Source organism: Dama dama, chromosome 15, assembly GCF_033118175.1.
Source record: "Dama dama isolate Ldn47 chromosome 15, ASM3311817v1, whole genome shotgun sequence".
Classification (NCBI taxonomy): domain Eukaryota; kingdom Metazoa; phylum Chordata; class Mammalia; order Artiodactyla; family Cervidae; genus Dama; species Dama dama.
Window position 1 is genome coordinate 86,396,022 of NC_083695.1, and position 24,702 is coordinate 86,420,723.

Here is a 24,702-nt window from a genome sequence, read left to right on the forward strand (position 1 = left end):
GAGTGGTACATACAGGTTTTCTTAGATTATTAGAGTTCTTATATTATTAGTTGGTATCTTTGTCCTGTAGACTAAAATTACAATAATATAGCCCAATATTATTTTCTTGGTCAAAAATTGTTACAATGTGTATGGATATCAGAACACTGATGGACTTAGTATCACTTTGAGTCTATTGAGTTATTTGGGCAAAGTAAAATGATCTCCATTTTGTTCCTCTGTAAATTTGCAGAAGTTAGTTTCATATCATTGTAGAACTTCAAGGCTTTTCAGAAAGTGTGTGCTTCCCTCCGACTCCCCGGTGTTGAGAGGTAGCCAGGGTGCCATCCCCAGTACAGGTGACCAGGGCAGAACTTGGGAATCTGTAAGTGAGAGCCTGAACACTTGTCGGTAGATTTTAAAGTTATAGTTGTTCAGTAGTGAGGAGTGCTACAAAACCAACTCAGATTATCTGAGTCAGAACACAAGCTACAGTTCTTACAGGTTTTTTTTAATAGAGCTCAGTGTATAGTTAAACCTAGATGGACAGTGGTTTTCTAATCCTGGGAGCAGTGTTGTGCTCAGCTGTTTAACAAGAGTTTTCATTCTTTTCTTTTGAGAAATAATCCCCTCCTTATCTCATACTCTTTGAAGTCCAATGTGATTTTTATTTTTTTTAGTCGTTCACTGGGAGTCAGATATACAAGCTGCTGCTGGAATCTGTTCACAAGCAATATACTTGTGCTCGATTATAAATAAGCAGCTACTCATGTTCTGTTACATCCTCAACACTGGGATGTCCTGTAAACGTGGGGAAAGCCCTTCTCTGGGTATGGACAACACTTAGAAACATAAGGAAGCGTGGTAGGCTTTTTTTGGACATCATTCTTTTAATCTAACAGAATTTGCTGAGTGCCTGTCATGTGCTTGGATTGCCAGGACAGGTACCTCCCTCCTAAGAGAGTCCAGTCTAGAGCCGTGCTTCTCTATCAATTACACTGTTTCCTCAGCTTTTCTGGCTCTCAGGCAAAGCCCTGTTTGCCCTTTGAGTCTCAGCTTTAATGTTTCTCCAGGAAGCCCTACCTGGCCCGTGAGACCAGATTTCTGTGTGACTTGTGCAAGCTCCTGTTGAACTTGGCGCTGCTCTGTTTTGTGAGAGATAACTCCAGATGCACTTGTATAATGCCTCTTTCCTGCTAGATCACGGGGCTCTTAAAGGACAGTAGTTAAGTCTGCCTCATTTGCAGCTGTATTCCCTAGTCTGGCAAGTTCCTCACATGTCCTGGGTACTTAATAGCACAGGCACCAGCGTTTATGGGGTACTTAACAGATGTATCTTTAAAATAATAATTGAAAAGTGAGAGGACTGAAGTTTTTCCTGTCTAGAGATAGCAGCATTACTATACCGGAGTATCAGATTTCCATCAACAAGACTCGAAAAGTTTATCTTAAGGTTTCTGTGGGTAAAGAGATCTGATTGAAGCTACCAGACTTACATAGAGAGCAGAAGTCCAAAATGCTTCTTCTCCCATTGTGCTCACTCTAAGTAGAAAAATTAACGAGTACTCCACGTTAGGGGAAAGAAAAACAAGAGACAAAGGAACTCTTCCAGTGAATAATTAACCAACTTACATTGTAGTCACTATGGCTGTGGTTTGAGTGTAGTTCATGGAGAGGCTTAATGAAAAAAACACAGCTTGAGTTAGAGATCCCGAAAAAAGCGTAATTGATGGTGATGATGAGTCTCTGCAGCACTGACTCTGTGCCAGGCCTTCTTTATGCGCTCAGTGTTGTTACCCCTCCACAGCAGAGGAGGAAGCTGAGCTGTGGAGGAGCACAGAGCCAGTAAGTGCTGGAGCTGGGACTTGAACCAGGTAGTAGTCGAAGAGAGAAGGAGAAGCGGCCACTCCAGGCATGAAAATTCTGAAGAGTTCTCAGTTTTCAGCAATCTAATCTGATTGTTTCAACAACAGGTTTACATTTAAAGAGGTATAAATTGATAACAACAGGAATTCCCAGCTCTTGCAAATGTTATTTTCAGTTCTTTTGGGATTATCTTTGCTCCTCTGAGAAAAGACAAGTAGACAGATACACAAGGGGTCAGTGAGGAAAAGTTACTCTTATTGAAGTAGCAGACAGGTTCAGATGATTGAGAGGTACCTGTGTTGCTGGGTAGCTTTGAAAATCACAGAGAACAGCGTGGATGTGATGCAGGAGCCATCACACCTTTTCTTGAGCAGGTGAGAGAGGTGGTCACAGCAATTATGCTAACTCGAGCAGTAGCGTTCAAATTAGAGTAGACATGGAAAAATTAGATCAGTCAGCAGGCGTTTCCCCGTAAAGGACAGAAGGCAAATATTTTAAGCTTTGTAGGCTGTAAGGTTTCTGGCGCAGTTACTCAGCCCTGCCATTGTGTTGTGAAAGCAGCCATTGATATTCTGTTGTTGTCTTGTAAGGGCTGATGAGCAATTGCGTGTAGCACAGAGGTTTAGATTTGCCTCCCAGCCAGCTGTCACCTTGTGTAGTAGAGACTCTGTGACCCCGTGAACTGTAGCCCGCCAGGCCCCTCTGTCCATGGCATTTCCCAGGTAAGAGTATTAGAGTGAGTTGTCATTTCCTTCTCCAGGGGGTCTTCCCAAGGCAGGGATCAAACCTGCGTCTCCTGTATTAGCAGGCGGGTTCTTTACCGCTGAGCCACCAGGGAGACCCCATTACCTTGTAAGCAGTGCAGGGTAATAATAGTGTTTCTCACTTCTTTTTGTGACTACTGTGATGAATTCACATGTCCTGAGTCCCCTCGTTTTCCATTGATGGTTAAGCTGGTTATGTCAGTGGAAAAAAAACATGGACTCACCCACTGCCAGTCCCAAGGAAACGGGACTCAACAGGGCATTAGGCTGATAGGTTAGTGTCTTGTCATACATGTTTATTTTTTTCTTTTGTGCTTTTCTTTAATTGATACACTGTTTGGAGCTTTCATCCACTTCCAGTCTAACAGTTCAGTCTGTTTCTTCAGGAATTTCTGCTTCCTAACCAGCTAGGAATTTTGATAAAATTTGATAAAGTTCCTTCATGTACTCAACTTTAAGCAGTCTGCTCAGAATATTTCTATACCACTTGTTTTAAACAATGGAATTCTTGGCAATGATCTGGTGCTCTTTGCCAGATTTTAATAGTCATTTTAATGCCATGACTTCTGATAACTAAGCTATCTTTGGGGATAAAGTTTTAATTAGAAATAATTTTTTCTATGTTGGAAATATATAATTTATTCTCAAATGTTGTATTAATATTATTCTTTAATTAACTTGTATAATAAGGTTTAGGACATAGAAAAAACAATTTTCAAATAAATTCTTCAAACAAAGAATTTTAATCTTTGTTTAATTTCTCTATATAGGGGTATTGAATGGACGAGTTTAACTGGTTTTCTTTCTTTTGCTACCTCAACACCAAACAACATGGGATTAGTGAGAAATGAACTTCAGCTGGTTGATCTTCCAACAGGTTTGTGTATTTAGACTATTAAAATGTTTAAAATAGTACCATCATGTTGATCAAAGATGCTACTATTTAGAAGACATGTTCAAAATTCTTTCTTTCACCTTGGAATTTTTTTCTCAATTTATGTATTCATTTTTATATATTTTATGTTTATGTATTCATTTTTTGGTTGCTCTAAAATAACTGCCTTAGAAAAGACTCATCATTGTATGCAAATTGTGTTAACACGAGTTCATGGAGTACCATTAGCCCAAATGGACAGATTCATAAATGAGATATCAGTGCTACTTCCAAGTACATTGTTACAGATAACCAGAAGTACAGTTTTAAAATAAATCTTTGTAGTTACACTTTTTTAGAATCTCTTTTAAAAATTTTGGCCTTTTCATGAAACCCTTAAAAATCTTACAAGGATTGTTTTAAAATGCTCAGCTTTGAAACTTTTGATATTCTCTGGCTAACTAATAGGAAAACTTAATTTTGGAGTTTAAAGGCATTACAGTAGGAAATATTCCAGTAAAGTAACTTGTTCACAGTTGTTAAAAACCTACAACCCAGTCAGTTTCAAAATAAGAACTTAAAAGCAGAGTAAGGTGAAGGTTTTATATTATTTTTTATATAGCACATGGAATGATTTCAAGCATTTTTTTTTTTTTAACAAAATTATGGGAAGTTTTTTTTAATGGCTTAGCAATATAAATATATGTTGTTTCAACCAATAAGTTATATGTGTGTGTAGTAAATCATGTATATGGTTGGTTCCTTATATTGTCAATACATATTTACAATTTATAGTTCTTACTTATCAGATTATGTTACGAAACCTCAAAGAATTAGCTCCTGTTAGTCCAGTGTTGCTCTAGTCTAATCAGAAATGACCTGCCTGGTGACCCATATCCCTGCATTCCTGATTTGTTGGTAAACTGACACTGGTCAGTGCAGTCACATGGTAGCCCAGGGATGAAATGCTGTTCTGTAGCATCATTCACTGAAAACATGCCTGTGCATTTTTCCCATCAGCTCAGGTTCAGAACTCTTAGATAACTTAAAATCTGTCTTTCACAGATTTCTTTTTGAAGAACAGATTTCTGAGTAAAAGATTCTGACTTTTTTTAGTTAGGACATTTAAGTTCATAAATTATAGATTTTTACAGCCTTGTCTTCTGAGGAGACCAGCAGACTAGCAGAGCCAGGAAAGGGTGTAGGGTGTTTGGCGAGTAATAAGAGTGAGACTCGATGTGATAGTCCCGAAGAGCAGGGAGACACGTAGGCATCCATTTGTCTTTGAATTGAGTCTCTTCTCTCTTTTGTTTCATGTAAATAGAAATCTAAGAGATGCTATTAAAATATTTTTTCAAACATAAGGTAGAACTTGTTTGTTTGTTTTTTTTAAGTTATAGAAAACTGTTTAACTTCTTTGGCTGTTAACTCATTCTTAATATTCCCCAATTTCAGTTTATAGAGACATTTGGAGGAACATGTCAAAATATTGTAGTTGAGTATTTTGCACATGGGACAAGAAATCTTAAATACCTATTCAAAGAGTGCTTTCCCCATTAGTTAATATTTGTAAACATGGAAATGTTCATAATACTTGGAACATACCAGTAATTTTTATAGTAATAATTGCTTTGCCATAGATGCATTAAAACTTTAGAAATTGATGTTTCTAAATTTCTAAAATTAAATTATTTGAAAGGTACCACAGAAGGGCGTCAAGAAATTCTGTAAAAAAAATGAAAATACCCTTTTATAAAGTAGATATTTGAATGTAAGTAATACAGTGTTGGTCTTATAATACTTTTGATTTAGTTTTTAATTTAGATCATTAGAAACAGCTTAAAGCAAATGGAAGAGTGAGGAGGAGACTAGAAGGTACCACTGATCAAATTACATTGGTACAGCTTTTAGTTTCTTATGCGTTTCATATGCTGTTTTTACATTTTGTTTAATATTTATAATTAAAGGCAGGAGCATTGCTTTCCGTGGTGAACGAGGTAATGATGAGTCGCCCATCGAAATGATTAAAGTATCTCATTTGAAGTAAGTGTCAACCTAAAAAAAAAAATCTGGTGTTATCACAAGGGAATCTCAAGCATTTTTTTTTTTTAATCTTTAAGGAAATGAGAACATGCATGCATGTGCATAGAATTTCTTAGTGGTAGCAAATTGTGATGTGCAGCTGTATCATAGAAAATATTTTAATTGCAAAATTAAGTTGTTATTGCTTTTAATTCACCATTTCTATAAAGACAAGGTGACTTATCTGAATCTTAACATTTCAGATTGGTAAAATGAGTAACCCCATTTTGTTCAACTATAGCTATATTGATAGAACTACCTGTTACTCACTAGGAAATGTTATTTGTTATTTGGTTAAATTCTTTGTTCAGCTTCTACCTCAGTATGTGCTTATTGAGTGAGAGAATTCATTTTCCTTATTTATAACTTAGATCTAATTCTAGTAAGTTTTTTGTTCCAAAGAAAAATATATGTAAAGCAGAATCATTGACAACAGAGATTGACTGAAAACTAATCAAAAGAACAAAGAAAGGAGTAAGCACTCTGAAATTGTTTTTAACATTGCTTTAGCTTTTTGAGGATCTCTGCATTTCCATATAAATTTTAGAATCAACTTGATCAATTTTATCATAAAAGCTTACTGGGATTTTGATTGTGATTGCATTGAATCCATGGATCAACATGGGGAAGAATGGACATCTTACCAAGTTTTGTGATTCATGAGCATGGTATATATCTCTCCACTTATTTAGTTCTTCTTTAATTTCTTTCAATAATATTGTGTAGTTTCCAGTATACAGGTCCTGTGCATCATTTGTGAATTATTTTTTGCTTTTTCTTTGATGCTATTATAAATTATATTTTTTCTTCTGTTAATTTCAGTTTTCAATTATTCATATACTAAAATAGTTGGACATAATATTTATTTGTAACATTATATAAGCTTCATGTGTACAACACTATATTTCTACTTGTATTTTATATACTTCACAACATGCTCACCACCCAAATTTTATTTTCTGTCTGTCACCATACAGTTGATCTCCTTTACCCATTTTATCCTCTCCCCTGCGTCTTTCCCTATGGTAATCACTACTTTGTTCTCTGTATATCAGTATGTTATGTCAATCAATTTTATTAATTGTTTCAAAGAAAATCCTTTGGGTTTCTTTCATTTTTCTCTGTGGTTTTCTGTTTTCTGTTCAACTGACTGCCATGCTTATGTCTTGTTGAGTTATTGACTTCTTTATCACTGAAATAACCTGTTTGTCTTTTCTCAGAAGTTTAAATCTGATTTGTCTGATTAGTATAGATACTCTAGCTTTCTTTCGATTAGTATTTGCATGGTATATCTTTTTCCTTCCTCCTATTTGTAACTTATCTCTGTCTTTGTATTTAAAGTTGATTTCTGAAAGAGAGCATATAATTGGACTTATTTTACTACTTGATCTGATAATCTCTGCTTCTAATTGCAGTGTTTAAGTTACTCATATTTAATGTAATTATCAACATGGCTTATGTTTTCATCTGCCATTTTGGTAGTTATTTTCTGTTTTCTCATTTTAAGTAAATTAATATAACTTATAATTATGCTAGGTTTACTTTCTCATAGGCAAAATATCAGTAAAACCCACATAAATAAAACTTCTTTGGGGGAGATCCTCAGTAATTTTTTCAAATGTAAGGGAGTCCTGCCACAAAAAAAATCTGATAATTGCTCAAACTATTTGGATGCCAGATTTTTCTATTTCTCGTCAGTCTTGACTCTACACAAGCCTACTAAATTAATACATCTTAAACGTCTGGTCACATTATCACCACTGCCTCAAAACTCAAGGATCCCCTGTTCTCTACAAAATGAATCTCTATTCACAATAGTGTTGCACTTTAGGGTGTCTTAGGGCTTTTAATGTGAATCCAAAATTCACGTTACTCTTCTTTCTCATAATGATTGCTCTCATCTCACATACTCTGCATTTCAAGTAGCATATTTCCCCCACACACCCTGTCTCCTTTTCTGTCTTTTGCCATTTATCACACTTGTAACTCTGCCTAGAATGCCATTTCCCTATTGTCAAAGTTAATATCAGCTTTCATAGTGAATCTTTATAGCATTTACCAGGTTCTCTTTTATTTATATTAGTTATTTACATACATGTCTCTGCTTGTTTTTATATTAAATATAATAAAGTGTGACATATTTCATTTACATAATCCATTGTGATTTATAAAATCCTTTCATGTGTTCTGTCCCTTTTTCTTTATCCTTGTAGTGTTTAGTGAGATTGATGAGGCAGGTATTATTAACACCATTTTAAAGGTAAGTAGACTAACACTCAAAAGGTCACATGGTTTTTCTGAGGTATCAAGTGGGAGAATCTTAAGTCCTGTGATACACTGAGCTACAAGTCACATTTCCTACTCTGTCACAGTTCCTCACAGTCGGCATGATAGAAACTTTACTTCCTTTTTCATTTAGTTTTTCCCGTAACCTGCATACCAATCAGCCCATTGATACACGTAGTGGTATTTTCATGTCTCAATGAGAAAATTGAGCCTCAGGAGGGTTATTTTAAGATTTGGATGTGAACTCATGCCTTTTCTCATTCTTCATTCAGAGCTAGGCTCCTTGCCCTGAGGGTGTGTGTGACTCTCATAGGTCATCTTAGAGCTTTACCTTCTTAGGACTACTAATCAAGAGGGCTAAAAGTTAGTTTAAATTATCTTCATTTAGAATGTGTCATCTGAGCTTTATGAACTTTTCATTTGTACTACTTATGGTGAAAATACTGCAAAAAGAGCTTCATTTAGTAATTTTGTTTATTTTAGGCAGTATTTGGCAGTTGTATTCAAAGATAAACCCCTGGAGTTATGGGATGTTAGGACTTGTACCATTCTTAGAGAAATGTCCAAAAACTTCCCTGCAATAACTGCTTTGGTAAGTTACAGTTTTAAAGAAGTAAACAGTTTATTTGGGTATGTATATACGTGGTGAATATTTTTCTTTAGCTCAAATTAAAATCATTACTGCTATATGTTTTATTGCAAAAAATGTATATTCAGAGAAGATGGTCTAAACAAATAGAGATAATTCTTATTTTCTTGGATGGGTTAAGCTAATATTATGTGAAAGTCCAATTAAAATTTAATTTAGATATTTTGAGGAGCATGATAAACATATTCTAAAATATTTATGGAAAAATAAAAGTCCTTAGTAGCTAAGTTAACCTTGGAAAAAAGAGAGTAATATAGGCAGTATGGGTGGAGGTAGGCCCCATCCCACTCCATAGAAATAAAGTAATGTCATGTTGGCCCAAGTAAGAGAAATGGATCAGTATAATAAAGAGCTCATTAATAGGCCCATAAATATTTGGTAACTTAATGTACAGCACAATAACTTACAAACCCAAGGGGAGGGACAGCCTGTTTAGTAGAAGGTGTTGGGAACCTCTAACTTCATAGAGAGAAATACTGGATTTATGCATAATACCATATTCAGAGGTGGGCTCCACAGGATTAATGACCTAAATGTGAAAATAAGTACAGCGATAAAATTAATATAGTCAAATACAGAAGAATATTTTTGTGTTCTGGGGGTAAAAGAGGATATCACAAGCTCAAACCAAAAGGCATAAAGGTAATTAATGAATTTGATTACATCAAGATTGGTGCTTTCTATTCAATGAACCATACTACTGTCAAAGTTAAATATGGAAGACAACTTTTAAACTTTCTTTTAAAAAAAGAAATTGTCCAGTGTCTTAAGATGGACAGAGGACTAACTAATCCCTCTATGGAATTAGTATTGTGGGAACTCCTGCAATGAAGCAGAAGTAGCCCCAGTGGAAAGATGGACAAGATGAAAGATATGACCAGTTAATGAATGTCAGAGAGACCTAAAAGGCCAAGAAGCATGTGAAAAATATTAAGAATCCTGGGTTTTGAGATGTGCAAAGTAAAATGGCCATGATAAACCTTCTAGACAAACAAAAATTGGAATGCCAGTAGCATCCCGTGTGGGTGAGGTATGGGCTGTAAGAATTCTTAGGCATTGCTGGTAGGGGTGTAGACCAGTGAAGCCAATCTGCAGAGCAAGCTGGTAGCACTTAGACACAGACGTCCTCTTTGCCCCAGCTGGTCAGCTTCTGGTCACACAGGAACTTCTGTGTGGACATTGAAATTTCAGTGCAGGTAATTGCCCATGATGAGAGTATAGAGACAATCTGGGTGTCCTTTCCTGGGAAAACTAAACTAAAAACTAGACTGAAAATTGACAGATGTACCCATGAAGTACTGTGTAACATACAGAAACAACAGAGGTGGGACTTGAATACATTGTGCTGAGTAAAAAGAGCAATGGGATGAGATACATAATCCACTACTGTTCATGCAGACCACAAATACGTGCATGTAAAATAACTACATGTTTAAGAATTTATACATGTGAGAGGATATTAGATTAAATGTTTTAGAATAACCAGGAGTAAATAAATAAAACTAGAGGTTTGGGGTGGGCCTAAAGGTGATAATGGGCAATGACTGGAGGAGTGTGTGATCAGCTCATCTAAGGGGGAGGTGGGGAGGTAAGGAGTGGGAGGTACCATAACTAAATGTATTATTTTGATTTTGAAAAATGAAAGCATCAAAAGTTTAAGCCTTTTGGAGTTTGCCATTAAGCTCTTTTCCCTTAAGCTCTAATTGAAGATTAGAGGTGGAAGGAAATAGAGATAGATTATTGAAACCTTCTATCATAAGCTTTAATGAAAATGCATGCCTTCAGCCTTTCTAAATATAAAAAAATGTAAAACCTAAGAACAAACTGTGAGTTCATGTGCAGTGACAAGAAGTGATGCTGGGCAATAGTGAGTATGGCCCGCTTTTCTGGAAGAAAAAGGAACTGAGCACTTGTGGGTGTGTCTGCCTTTGATTCACAGGAATGGTCACCGTCTCACAACTTGAAGAGCTTAAGGAAGAAGCAGCTGGCCACCCGAGAGGCCATGGCCCGCCAGACTGTGGTCTCAGATACGGAGCTGAGTGTGGTTGAGTCATCTGTGATCAGGTGCCCTGCTTCCGCCACTGTCATTTGTAATAACCTGGTTATTACAGATAACCAGGAATTTATTATTTCCTGCTTGGGAATTTTGTTAGACAGGTGGCATCCTAAGGCACCTCTAGTCCACTTTGGAACAGTCTTTGATGTTTCAGTACACGCTCATATGACTAAAGAGTTAGTTAGTAATTGCATTGCTTGGTGCAGCGTGCAGTTTACATGTCAGCACCTGTTAGTGAGCATGATTGATTCTCAGTGCCCTTCGGCTCCATAGACTTCAGCTTCTGAAGTTCAAATGAACATAGCGTGAACACCCAGGTGGACCCTGTTGTCATTTATGTTCACCACAGAAATGTATTGGGAATTCTAACTTTTGTACTGCCCCGTCCCCACCAGATTAACAAATAAAAAACTTCAGAGAATGATGGGCCAAGATAAGGCCTCTGTTTTGCCGCAGAAACAGCAAAGAGGCTTCTTTCCCATGTGAAGTCTAGATTACTACATTCTTCTGTACAGGGTAAACATTCAGTCGTGGTATGAAGAATAATTTGTGTTTTCCTGTTATTGCCAGGCAAAGATTAGTTTCAGCCTTTTTTTTTAAAAAAATGATTTGACCTCCTGTTAATCCATCTGTATTTTGGGTGAATTAATTCATTATGTCACTCTAGGGGGAAAAAAATTCTTCATCTTCTTTTCCTCCATCCCAAAGCTTGTTGCAGGAGGCTGAAAGTAAATCTGAACTCAGTCAGAACATCTCTGCCCGGGAGCATTTTGTGTTCACCGATAATGATGGCCAAGTTTATCATCTCACTGTTGAAGGAAACTCAGTGAAAGACAGTGCTCGGATCCCACCAGACGTGAGTCCTAACTGGTTAAACCTGCATGAAGATTTCTTACCATAGACCTCATTAGTTCTATATCCAGTAAAGCCACAGTTAAGGTGGAAAACTATTTCAGAAAAATTTAATCTAAATAAACTTTATTAAGGAGATGTTACCATTGATTAAATTTGTCCCATACTTTTGGAAAACAGCATTATAACTATTTTGATGGCATAACATATGCTGCTCATTTTTGTCATTATAATAATTCATGAGGAACTATTTCCATTTTATCTGTGATAGGATTGAGGGAGAATGAGTAACTTTCCTCAGGTTGCCTGGCCTCGTGACATACCAGAGCAGCGTTTAAACCAGGTCTGTGTGTCGGACTCTAGTCTCTCCTCTTTACATTTCAAGTATTACCCTGAAGGATTTGATTTAAAAATCTAGTATTATTTTTAGGTAACAGTAATCAAGTTGTAGGTATAAAGGTATTTATTAATCTTTACTAACATATATATCCCCTATGGCCTTGTGGAATTCTGTAACTAAGGATTTATAGTTAATAATTTGTGTCAGCATGTATCTGATGGGTTTTTTTCCTGAGTGGATGAAGAAAATGTTTTTGCTAATATTACTATACCTATTAAGTAGAGGATGAGATTTTATATATGTATATATATATATATATATATATAACTATATATAACTAGCATGTGAAAGTGCTTTTCAAGCTGTAATTCCAGTTTTACTGTTACACAGAATGAGTCATATTTGAGAGTTAGTAATGTCTATTTTAAACTCTTAATAGTGCCAAAAGTTTTCACAAGTTTGAAAGGATAAAAATAATGCAAATGTGAAAGATTGATATTTGGCATTATAATAGGAGCAGTAACCTAACTTTAAGTGCGTAGATAGAAAAACTGCAGTTCAAAAGTGTGGCCTTAAGAGTTTCAGTGTAATGAGCTCTATTCTGGAAAATCAGTTGGCTTTCAGAGCTCCTCCTTTAGACCTCAGAGAAGGCCCCACCTTAGCTCCTCTAGTGCCACTTGCTAATAACTCATTCTGTTTGTTTTTAATTACATCATCTTTGAGATTAGAATAGAAATAATCCAATAATTTCTGAGATTCTAGGTCCCCCCACTCTAGAAAAAGTTTAAAACTTTTGAACACTAGACACATGAATTTTCCTTTTTGTAGGGAAGAAAAGGGGAGAGAAAAGTCCTGCTGCTTTTAGGATTATTGCACAACACAGCTTATAAGATTCTGCCTCTTCTTATGGAGGTCTGGTCAGGATATAACAAGTCTTAATTCTGCCTGCCAGATCCTTTTATTCTACAGCTGGAAGCAAAGAATGACTAGCCTAATAAGGATCCAGCCTCCAGTGAAATTAGTGTATATTTTAGAGCAGAGTATTTTAGGAAAAGAGAGTTATGTATCTACTGTATAAAACATGAATGATTGATTTGGGTTCATTATTTTTATTTTCAGTAATCAAAATATTTTTCAGTGACCAGTGTGTAGAATTGAGGCAGAGGTTTTGTTTATTTTAATCTAATATTTTTCTTAACCTTCCTTCCAAATATAAAGTACTAAGCCACTAAGCCAGTTATTTTGAGTTGGAACTTTACCTTTAAATTTTGGCCCCAGAACTATAGAGCATATAAGAAATGGTAAAAAGAAGAATCCTGATATATTTTAAATTACATTCCCATGGAGAGTTTATAGTTGACTGACTGCCTTTATTCAGAAAACTGTGGGAGAGAATGATTATCTGTTTGCTGCCAGCTTTACTTCGATCCTTTGAACATCGTGTTTTACATGTAGGCAACATATCAGTGCCAACTAAAAATACTCTACTGAGTTTTAAATCTTCCATTGGTTCTCTTGGGATTATTTGGAACCAGAAAGCAAGTTTGTCCCACATTTCTCCAAAAGCACCTTAGAATCTTCATATGGCTTGTATCCCATCAACAAACTCTTAGATAGAAAGTTCTATATTGTTTAATTGTACAGTTGTTTTAATACATCACTTGTAATTGTAAGCTGGTGACAGATTTCTGGACTTAACTTTTAATATTCTAATTTTTAGAAGTTGGAAACTAATGTAAAAATGTTTAAAAAAAATCCTCAGGACTTAAAAAGGTTAAATTTAAAGTCAAACTCTTAAACATTCTGTTAATGTGGTCAGAATAATCGAAATAAGATCTTGGAGTATTGCTTTATATTGTACTGAATTCTATTTATTTAACATAGCTTTCTAAGTTTTTTACTAATCGAATCATTAGAATAATTATTTTTAATTCAATTTTATCTTTTGTTTCTTGACCTACCACTAGGATTTATGCAGTATTTGGTATATGCGCAAGTCTTTTAACAGCCAATTTAGCAAAACTTGGGAGCATTCCTACTTCTTACTAGCAATACCATGAGAACCAAACGTGAATTTTTAATATTGTTCTACAAATGATGAAACAAGATTTCTTTGAATATAAGAATATAAGTAGAAAAGTAATTGAGCAATATTATTGAATAGCTAGCATTATATTGACTCTGTGGCAAACATTGTCATAAGGCCTTTACCTGTAAAAATTTATTAACACTAATAGGAACTCCTCAAATTTTATGAGCTTGCCCTACTTTATTGATAATAAATCCAGACATATAAAGATTAAGTAAGCATGCCCCACATCACACAGCAAATTCAGTGATACGGCTGGGATTCAAGTCCACATAGCTTTCCTGAGAGCCCCAACTCTGCGTCTCTCCATCACAGTACCTCTGTGCATGTGTTAGAGCTGCATGCTCCTTCCAACCCACTTTGATTTGTTACAGAAGTGTCTCATTCTTGTATTTGTGTTTCCCTGTGTAACTTCTCTGCAGAACCTTCTGTGAATTCAGATTTTACAGATGCCTTCAGTGTACAGTATCTCTTCTCCTTCATTATTCATGAAGGTATCAGTGAAGCTATGAATCTTTTTTTCTTTTTTAATTGAAATATAGTTGACACACACTATTATGTTAGTTTCAGATGTACTGCCTAGTAATGAAGAAGAAGAAGAATTCTTCTCAGTAGAAGAATTGCTGAACGGTTGTGAGACAGCTCTGAGTTCCCCCAGAATAAATGTGTTCATCCTTTAGCGGTGAGGGATAACTCGTGAAAGGATGTCCTTTCCTTCTCTTTTTTCTTCTTTTAATTTTCTTTTCTCTGAAGTAGTTCTTCCTCAAAAGACATCCCTTCTCTATAAATCTAGTTCAGATGATAATCTCTATTGAATTGAAATCTTCTGTTTCTTCTTAGTTGAAATTGAAATGCTAGGTAGCCCTCTTAGTGACTAAACTCTGTTAGTGTTTGATGATGTTCATACTAAAGGGAATCCATTTATAATTATGTTTTATTACAGTATCTTAGGGGCTTCCCTGATGGCTCAGTGTGTAGAGAATCCACCTGCAATGCAGGAGATCCAAGTTTGATCCCTGGGTTGGGAAGATCCCCTGGAGAAGGAGATAACAACCCACTGCAGTATTCTTGCTTGGGAGATCCCATGGGCAAAGGAGCCTGGTGGGCTATAGTGTATGGGGTCATAAAGAGTCGGACACGACTTAGCGACTAAACCACAAGCAAGATATCTTTATTATTTCTTCACAGTTGTTAAATAAAAGTACTTCTCTGTTGTGACTGCTTATAAGTGGTGAAATTGATGTGTGTTTGTTGCTGTTCTTTTCTAGGGGAGTATGGGTAGCATTACTTGCATTGCTTGGAAAGGTGATACATTAGTTCTTGGAGACATGGATGGAAATTTAAATTTTTGGGATTTGAAAGGCAGAGTGTCCAGGTATGTGTCAGAATTCAGGTGTATTATTTGGCTGAAACAAAAAATCTTGATATAGTTCCATTTGTGGCTTGTTACTTGGCAATAAGTGTCACTAAATATAGTCACGTGCAGGTTGGACCCTTGGGTCTCTTGTTACAGAACTTGAGAGGAACGGCCTTGAACTAAACTCCAGAATAGTCATAGATGACCGTTACCTGCAGGTGGCCCACACAGAAGTGCTGGGACACTATTCCAGCTGTTGTTAAAGAGCAGACCATGTCTGTCATGTGTGACCCCTGTCCCAGAAAGCAGAGTGATTCTCCTGTCATTTCACTGGACCTCATCAAAAGCAGAAATAGAAAGAGACATTGGACATATCTCTCAATAACGAGATATTACTCTACTTCATATCGGTGTTTTGGTTTCTCTTTGTCCTCAGAGGAATACCTACACACCGAAGTTGGGTGAAGAAGATTCGTTTTGCCCCTGGTAAAGGAAACCAAAAATTAATAGCAATGTACAATGATGGAGCTGAAGTATGGGATTCTAAAGAGGTAAGCCTAGCTCCACGTGGGTTCACTGCAAATGAAGCTGCTGGTCACAGGAGCTATGTATTTTTTTCCTTCCTTCTGATTTATAAATGGGTTTGTCAAGCTTCTTAGAACAGTTTTCTTCCTTTAAAAATTTTTCTTTTATAGTATTTCTGTTCTAAAGGTGACAGCTCAACAGATTGTTAATGTTATCACTATCTCTGGGACCTTCAAAATGCAGTCTGCATGTGGAAGATAGATTGCCCAAGACTGCTCAGTTTTAGACATGAACTGGACCTTCACCACAGGCACTGTCTTTCTTGCTCGTTTAGTCTGGAATGATAAACATCTTCCTTTTCTTTCTGAAAGTGACAACCAAATTCACTCTTGAAGGTTCAGATGGTGAGTAGTTTAAGAAGTGGAAGAAATGTAACCTTTCGGATATTGGACGTGGACTGGTGCACGTCAGATAAAGTGATCCTGGCTTCCGATGACGGGTGTATCAGGGTCCTGGAGATGTCCATGAAGTCCACGTGCTTTAGGATGGATGAGCAGGAGTTGACCGGTACGGAGTTCTAAGGGAAGGATGCTTGGAAATGTCTTTATTTTGCACCAGCTGTTCTTTTCATGGGAGAGAGCTGCTTCTCTTTAATTTTGTTCTTTCTTTCTAGGAATCTACGTTTGAGAATGTATATTAACTTAAAGCTTGAGTGTTTTTACTGCTGAGATGCTAGAGTCTGTAATTAGATGTCAGTCATTCCCCAACGCTGGTTTATGCAGTGCCCCTTCCTTGACCTCTTTCTGAGTGCTCTGTCAAAAGATCAAAGATGTTTACATGAATAAAAATGACTTCCTCAGACTTTAGGAGAGCTCATCAGAGGACACAAATCTAGTGGTAAAGTGCTGCTGGCTTTTTAATAGTGAGTCTTGTGTCTTTTGCAACCATATATCATGGAAGAATAACTTTGGAAAGTGTGAATTGTAATGCCTGTCTTATGACTTGTTAAAGGGCCAGCCAAAACAGAATTAGATGATTGCACTACCCTGCCTTTTTTTATATGATGGTTTTGCGATTTTTTTTCTGAGAATGAAAGCTATTTTAGTAAAAAGTAGCTATGAATGAGAAGTTTGTGAATGTACTCATCAATCTATTTGAAAATGAGATGTCCCTTCATTAAATTTTCTCCAAGCATACCTTTGGTATACACACTGGGCTATCTCATCTGTAAAAAAAAGTCATAAGAGAATTGTTTAATCATTTACAGAGTTTCATCATAGAAACTGTCAGCTCTGGAAATTGTCTGTACCTTCACAGAGTCAGTCTTTGTCATTCAGAGTCAGTAGGGTTTTAAAAACATGACCCTTCATGTTATGTTTGTGCTTGAGGCACTACTGAGTTGCTGTGAATGTTGACTGGGCTGCCTTTAACTTAGATTAAATGGGTTTTTGTTTGTGTCACTCTCCACCCCTGCCACTGTATTTGGGAACCATCGCTTCTTACTCTAACTGTGACTGCCGTCTAGTGAGCTGCAGTGGAGCACTGCATTCCCACATCTGTCCTCAGGATCCCTGCCAGCTCTGCAGAAGTAGCAGGACCTCCCTCTAGGGAAGGACAAGCATAGATACAAACTTTAAAACATAAAGTTATTGAGGAAATTAAGGGAATTTCAAGAATGATTTTTTCTTTTAGTTATTAGTTCTAGGTAAAGAAGTATGCAAATATAATCTAGATGTTTGAGAAGCTATTCTTTGACCTTTATCTTAAAATTTGAGTCTAAAAGTCTCCAAAGCCAAGGTACTTGTTTTTAAATTAAACTCTTTATATAATGAATGAGAGCCCATTGTTAGCTTAATGGGCTACCATGTTTAATACCATGACTGTTTGATACCATGAATGAACAGGTGACCCTCAACCAGATTTTATATTACATTTTTCTTTTAAAATTTTCCTAAAAAAAAAAAAAATCCTATCGAATCTCTAGTGGTGCAATCTCAGCCAAAAAGGGCAAGTTTTAAAGTAATAAAGGGGAAAGTCAATGAAATTGTGCATATATTCCCCAAATTGAACTTTAAACTCATAACAACACTCAATAAATGTTAAAGAATAAAGACAGGTGAGAATGTAAACATGGAGTTAGGAAAAAGATTTCTATGTGTTTGCTGCCAGAAATGTGCTGATTTGAGCTTGGAAAAATATGTTTGATGTAATATATTTCTATTCTGAGGAATTAGAAATATATTTTGGACCGTATTGATGTAGGATAATAAAATCATTTGAGGTCATATGCAGTGATATAATATTTAATATATTTGCTTAATTTCTCCTTTATAACAAGTAGAGAAGATCATAGGATGTTGATTCAAATCTGTTTTCTTAGAATAGCTTAGTCTTCTTCCTCCACCCCCGCCCCTTATTTACATTTTTCTGACACTGCCTCTTCTCCCAGTAAAAGGGGAAATCAGACAAATGTAGATAATTAGAATCCCTGTTTTTAAGTTGGAGAATCCTTCTTACCTGCTGCCTAGATCAGGGGCGTAAAATGGCATAAAACAATATTCTTTTTAGCAGTGTCTTAGAAAAGAATCCAGAACTATAAGACTTGTTTAATAATATTTTGTATGATGCTGTTTCCAAGAACTTTCAGTACTATCTCTGTGGGGTCAGAGACTCTTCGGTTTAACTCTCTGCCAACACTTAGCCCCTGTGTCTTAAGCAGTGATTACACTAATATACTGTCTGAGTTGCCACCACCAGACTTACACATTGTTGTCTTCTGACTTCTCTGTGAACTGTCTATAGCAGAAGCTTTATAGTTGTATACAGTTCTACTTGTTAAAAGCAAAATCTGTGTTTTTGTCTAGAGCCTGTGTGGTGCCCATATCTCCTTGTTCCCAGGGCTGCTCTCACCTTGAAAGCTTTCTTATTACATCAGCCTTGGAATGGACAGTATTCTTTGGACATTTCTCATGTGTAAGTTTTTTTGCATTTTTGTTTTCCTTTCTTAATTGATTTAAGATTGAAGGACACCCCATGAAAATTAGCAGTGGCTGGTCTCCAGGGCTTACAGGGATTGGAACCTTAAAACCGAGTTGAGGCAGTGATGGCAGAGACCCTGAAAGAGTCACTGATCTGCCTCTTGTCTTTCCCACTCTGGGGACCTGGGCGCAGCTGTGAGTACACACAGGGCTGTCAGGTGGCCCTGTGGTCATGTTACGGTCTGAACCTGGGCATGCCATTCTGAGTGTGGAGAGGGCCAGTTGAGGCCAAGAGGAATTTGGGGACAAGATTCAGTTCAGTTAGTCACTCCAGCCATGTCTGACTCTTTGCGACCCCATGGATTGCAGCATGCCAGGCCTCCCTGTCCATCACCAACTCCCAGAGCTTACTCAAACTCACGTCCATTGAGTTGGTGATGCCATCCAACCATCTCATCCTCTGTTGTCCCGTTCTCCTCCCGCCTTCAATCTTTCCCAGCATCAGGGTCAGGGGACAAGATTAAATCTTTTTAAAAGTAGCATAAAAGAATCTACTTCAGAAGTGTTTTATGTTTTATAGCCTGCCTCCTTGCAAAAAATAGTCACAGAAACCATTATTGGTAGTGGTTAGTTAAACTACCACAAGTGTTATGGGACCTTTGCTGTGTGGAATGCACAGATAGACATGGGTTGTGTGTGTGCTCAGTCACTTAGGCGTATCTGACTCTTTGTGACCCCATGGACTGTAGCCCACCAGGCTCCTCTCTCTCTGGAATTTTCTAGGCAAGAATACTAAAGTGGGTTGCCATTTCCTTCTCCAGTGGATCTTCCCGACCCAGGGATCAAACCCACATCTCCTGCGCTGGCGGGCGGATTCTTTACCACTGAGCCACCAGCAAAGCCCTGGGTTAGGAGAATTAAAATAATAAATGTGATGAGATGTTTTTTCTCCAAGAAGTATCTACTCAGAGAAATGAATGTTAATTTTGCAGAGCAACGAGCAGATTCCTGTAGCCATTGCTAAGTTCCTTATTAATATGAATCTAAAACCTGATAGTTTTAGAGCTCACTAATAAATTTTCTGGTTTCTTGAAAGCCAGAGAAACTTTGTGTGTTCATTTCTCAGTTTTGACTCAATAAGATAAAAGCAGACATTAAAGATGATTGGTAGGTTCCTGAGTAGTCTATTGCTATTTCAGTCTACATGCAGTTTTTTAACCAAGGACTACAAAGAAGTTATTTCTGTATTAACACAACTTTTTTTCCTGGTAAAGAAATAAATGGTGGTAAATAAAAAATGAACTCATTTAAAATATTTTCTTGGCACAGTGATTATCCAGAAAATGAAGAAATAAAGAATCTCCTTCAAGAGCAGTTGAACTCATTGTCTAAGTAAGCACTCTGACTATGTTTTATTAGAGAATAAGCTTATGAAAAAGAAGAACATAATGATTTAGACTTTTTAAAGTTAAAATAAGCCTTGTTTTGGAAAATATTAGTGGCCCATGGAGAGACTCTTCTCTTCGCCTCAGTTTGTTTCCCTTTAGAGTCTTTGTTTTGTGGAAGTAAGTTTCAGATTGCTGTGGTCTCATGTCAGGGCAGGAGATGAAGCAGTGGGGTAAGCCGCCTTGTAGCTAGCCTGCCTCCAGCACAAATGCCCTGCGAAGCCTCACGTTAGAGGATGGATGTGCACAGGGCAATTCTTGTGTGTCAGCTTCTCTCTGCTGAGATAAGTTCTCTGTGTCAGCTGCTGTGTGTGCACAATTCTGGCTAAGAAATTAATGTGCTCCCTAGAGTCAAGAGCATTTACAGATAGGTACTGTGAATAACACTGGAAAGGAGTGTTATTCCTTTTCTACGGAAAGGAAGTAGAAAAACTTGACTCCACAAGGAGTTCTTGGGAAAACATATCTTGGCAATCTAGAATCCATCACATATATTTTAATACTTAATAAACTAATGCTAAGGGAATATTATATTGATGTCAAATTCAAAGTAATTACTTTTTTCTCTTTTCTGTCCCAAGGTTAGCATTTATGTTTAAATGGAAAAGAATAGATTTAAAGACTATCTCCTCTTCTTTCTGATTTATAAAGTCTATTTTTTTTTTCTTTTTTTTTTCTGTTGAAAAGATCAGGGCAATGCCATTTCATTTATTGTTTCCACAATGGTATGGTGTAGCACACAGGTCATAGTCTATAATGGGCTATTGTAGAAATATCAATTTATGAAACACTAGCCTTTCTTCCTTATATATTTTAATTTTTCAGTACTTTGAAGAATAAATTCTGAATGCATCTTCTCTGAAGTATAGAGTGTTCCTGATGATCATTTACTAAAGTCATTTTATCAACAATGACTTTCTTATTCCTGTAGTTAGGTAGCTGTTCATATTTTTTAGAATGGGAGTTGAGCTGCTTCAAGAAGGTAAATCAGAATTAGAACCTTAAGCTGCGGTGGTTGATGGGTTCCACTTCTCCAAGCCTAGATGCTGTCTAAGCTCTGTAAGCTTTTGCAGTTTTAGGGCCGTGGCAAAGTGACTTCTTTTGTAGGTTCTTATCATATCTTTTGGGTAGAATTTTCCATTTTAAGAGTGTATTGATTTATCTCCTTTATTGATGGATTCAAAAATTCTGTCTTGCCTTTGTCTGGATTCCTGCCTGCAGTGACATAAAGAAACTCTTGCTTGATTCGGAGTTTACTCTCCTGCAGAGATGCCTGCTTGTTTCAAGGTAACATTATTTGAAGTGTCCTGTGTAAGAGACAGGGAATTTCAGGTTAACTCACTCCTTTCATCAAGAGTTGTTAGTTAAAACCAAACTCTTTGGAATTTTAGAAAATATATCAGTTCATCCTTTATAGTTGGCTTACAGATTGTTTTGAAAGTAGTATTACAAATAGGAAAAAGAAAAAAACATGAGATCTAGGCCTTCTCTATTGAAAAGACTCCATTCTACAGATAGCTTTTTAAAATATCAGCTACAAGGGACATGTCCTAAGTATACCCATAAGTTATATTTAGATTATATTTAGAAGTAATAACCTATATGTTCTTACTTAGAGTAGAGCCATCCCTTATAAGAAAGACCATTCCCTTCACTCCCCAGAGAATAAAGAGCATATTATTTCCACACCTTATATAGTCAGTGATCCCAGAGGAACTTCTTCCTTAACTGGTGCAGATTGAAAGATGTGCTGATGGCAAACCAGGTAAATAATAGCACAGGCTACAGCACCACAGTGTTGCTCTTAACAGAACAAAGGGAGGCTTGGGTCAGAAGCGGCCCCGTGCAGTCAGGGCCCTGTGCTGTTTGAGAGCCAGTAACGGGGCTGGAGGACTTGCAGCTTCAGCTCTTCCATCAGCCAGCACGTGGTCTCTCACGGGCCAGCACCATGCTCCTGGCACTTCAGGCTGCCGTGGGGAGCCCCTGTCCAGGCCCCAAGCTGCTGCGTGAGGTCAGTGGAGACTGTGGTCTCACCCTGGCCAGGCTTTATGGTGATGAATCGGAGCTGCACTTCTGGACTGTTGCCGCCCACTATCTGCACAGCCTGTCCCAGGAAAAGGCCGCGAGCACACCAGTGGCTAAAGAAGCCGCTCCTCGGGACAGAGTGAACAACCCGCTAGATATATGTTACGACGTCCTCTGTGAAAATGCCTATTTTCAGGTATTACGTTTCATATATTAAAAACCTTTAAAGCTATGTCTTTCTTTGTAAGTATCTTAAAGTTGGGAAACTTTGTACTCAGTAAAGGTCCACATAACAGAAATGAGTCTCTTGGCACAGTCACATAAAAAAGGCCTGATTCAGGACTTGAAAAGCTCATAAACACTTACTGAGTTTTTAGTAGACATTAAAATTTTTTTATTAACAGCCTTTTAATTTTGGGGGGGGTCTTAAAAATTTTTAACTTGGTTCATTTTAATTTTCTCATGTTACTAATTTTCTGTAAATAACAAATACTTAATTTACTTGGTTTGAATTTGCTGTTCTATATATATAAAGGTAGTTTCATAATTTGTTTAACCTCCAGTAGAGTACTGAATTACACATAGGGATTTTTCTTCCAGCTCTACTAAAGTGCCAGTTTCTGTAAGCAGGCAGACATGCACACAGATTATAGTACATTTCAACATTTTTTTCTTCTCAAATTCTTGTTCAATTGTTGGACTTCTTCTTTGACTCAGAAGTCTAAGCAATGTTTACTAATAGTTAAATAATTCAAAACTTTTAAAATCCAGACTCAATTTTCTCTTTTTTTTTTTTTTTCTGCTCTAGAAATTTCAGTTGGAAAGGGTTAATCTTCAGGAAGTAAAACGGTCAACTTATGATCATACAAGGAAATGTACAGACCAGCTGCTTCTCTTGGGTCAAGTATGTCAGTTTTTATCTCTTTTCATGTTTCAGGGAGTTGATGGTTGATTAGTATTTTAGAGCATCATTTATATCACACACAAACACCGTGCACACACACTATAACATTTCCCTGAAAGTATAAGTGTAAATATATGCTTTCTCTCAAAATAAGACCAACAGATGTTCTGAGAAAGCAAAAATATATGGTAAACCAACTTGTAATTTTGGTTTCCATAATGTCACATGAGGCCTGCCTATTTTTGTTTTGTTTTGGTTTTGTCTGACTAGTACAGAGCTTAAATAAGTACCTGTGTAAACCAGACTGTGGTTTTACAGTTGTTCTAAAGAAGCAGTGTTGCACTTTTGTTCAACTTGTATACATGTAAACTATGTGTTTATGGATAATTTTTGACAATGAAAGTCTTCTTTAAGCTGAAAACTTCAGTGTTCCAAATTACGAATCTTGAAAGGTTATGTTGGAGGAAAATGGCCTCATAACTAGAAGAACTGTTTGCCTTATTAGACAGACAGAGCCGTGCAGTTGCTTTTGGAAACCAGCGCAGACAACCAGCATTATTACTGTGATTCATTGAAAGCCTGCCTGGTCACCACCGTCACCTCGTCAGGCCCCTCCCAGAGCACCATCAAGCTTGTGGCAACTAATATGATCGCCAACGGAAAACTGGCAGGTGAAGCATAGGGGTATATTTGTCAGTACTCTGAAAAATCAGACCCATTCCTAGGAAAGTATTTGGTTATTAGGAATATTTCTTCCTTTTTTATATACACTGGAGAAAAATAAATTATTGCTAGCAGTTTACATAATGAAAGTGTTAGTCGCTCAGTTGTGTCCAATTCTGTGTGACCCCATGGACTGTAGCCTGCAAGACTCCTCTGTCCATGGAATTGTCCAGGCAAGGATACTGGAGTGGGTTACCATTCCCTTCTCCAGGGAATCTTCCTGATCCAGGGATCAAACCTGGGTCTCCTGCATTGCATGCAGATTCTTTACCATCTGAGCCACCAGGGAAGCCCTCATATTATAAGATGACCATATAATTTAGGCATCTAGACCAGTGCATTTTTAAAGAGTAAAAGCGGTGTTATTAATAATTGCCAGAATAATATACATAAATTGGACAAACATGGGCACCCTAAACGTTAAAACCAGTGAGTGAGATAGTCTTGACTCTTGTTTTCTGGACTGTATTTGTACTGCCAACCCAGGTTACTTGAGTGACAACACTGTAAAACCCTATTTTAATACTTCATTTTAAAATTTAAGTCAGTCATGTCTCCAGTAGGTATAAGATGTCCAAGACCAGGTGAAGTCAGATGGTGGTTTTACCCTTCAGTGAGTCGCCAGAGAGACAGCTCCAGCCTTACTCATGGGGCTGCTGTCTTGTCTTCCAGAGGGCGTCCAGCTGCTCTGCCTGATAGACAAAGCTGCGGATGCCTGCCGCTACCTGCAGACCTACGGCGAGTGGAACCGGGCAGCGTGGCTTGCCAAAGTAGGTGATTCTAGTAGGTGCCTGGAACTTCAGGCGGGAAAGTTCAATCTTGAATTTTTGACTCATGATTTGAAGGTATTTTTTTGGGCTGCAGAGCGGCTTTACAAATATTTTCTTAGCAACTTTCATCTTCTTCTT

The 24,702-nt window shown here is 37.1% G+C and overlaps 1 protein-coding gene across 4 annotated transcripts in view; it reads left to right on the forward strand.

Annotated features, from left to right (window-relative positions):
* WDR11 (WD repeat domain 11) overlaps nt 1–24,702 on the forward strand; it is a 54,574-nt gene that overhangs the window by 26,277 nt on the left and 3,595 nt on the right. For all 4 annotated transcript variants that reach the window (XM_061162787.1, XM_061162786.1, XM_061162788.1 and 1 more), the window contains 15 exons: nt 3,380–3,486; nt 5,451–5,526; nt 8,335–8,443; nt 10,440–10,564; nt 11,265–11,412; nt 15,106–15,212; nt 15,631–15,745; nt 16,115–16,286; nt 18,584–18,692; nt 20,027–20,089; nt 21,364–21,429; nt 22,186–22,363; nt 22,976–23,071; nt 23,577–23,742; nt 24,467–24,564. In XM_061162787.1, the coding sequence (XP_061018770.1) occupies nt 3,380–3,486; nt 5,451–5,526; nt 8,335–8,443; nt 10,440–10,564; nt 11,265–11,412; nt 15,106–15,212; nt 15,631–15,745; nt 16,115–16,286; nt 18,584–18,692; nt 20,027–20,089; nt 21,364–21,429; nt 22,186–22,363; nt 22,976–23,071; nt 23,577–23,742; nt 24,467–24,564 (1,735 nt within the window). The remainder of the gene's footprint in view (nt 1–3,379; nt 3,487–5,450; nt 5,527–8,334; nt 8,444–10,439; nt 10,565–11,264; nt 11,413–15,105; nt 15,213–15,630; nt 15,746–16,114; nt 16,287–18,583; nt 18,693–20,026; nt 20,090–21,363; nt 21,430–22,185; nt 22,364–22,975; nt 23,072–23,576; nt 23,743–24,466; nt 24,565–24,702) is intronic.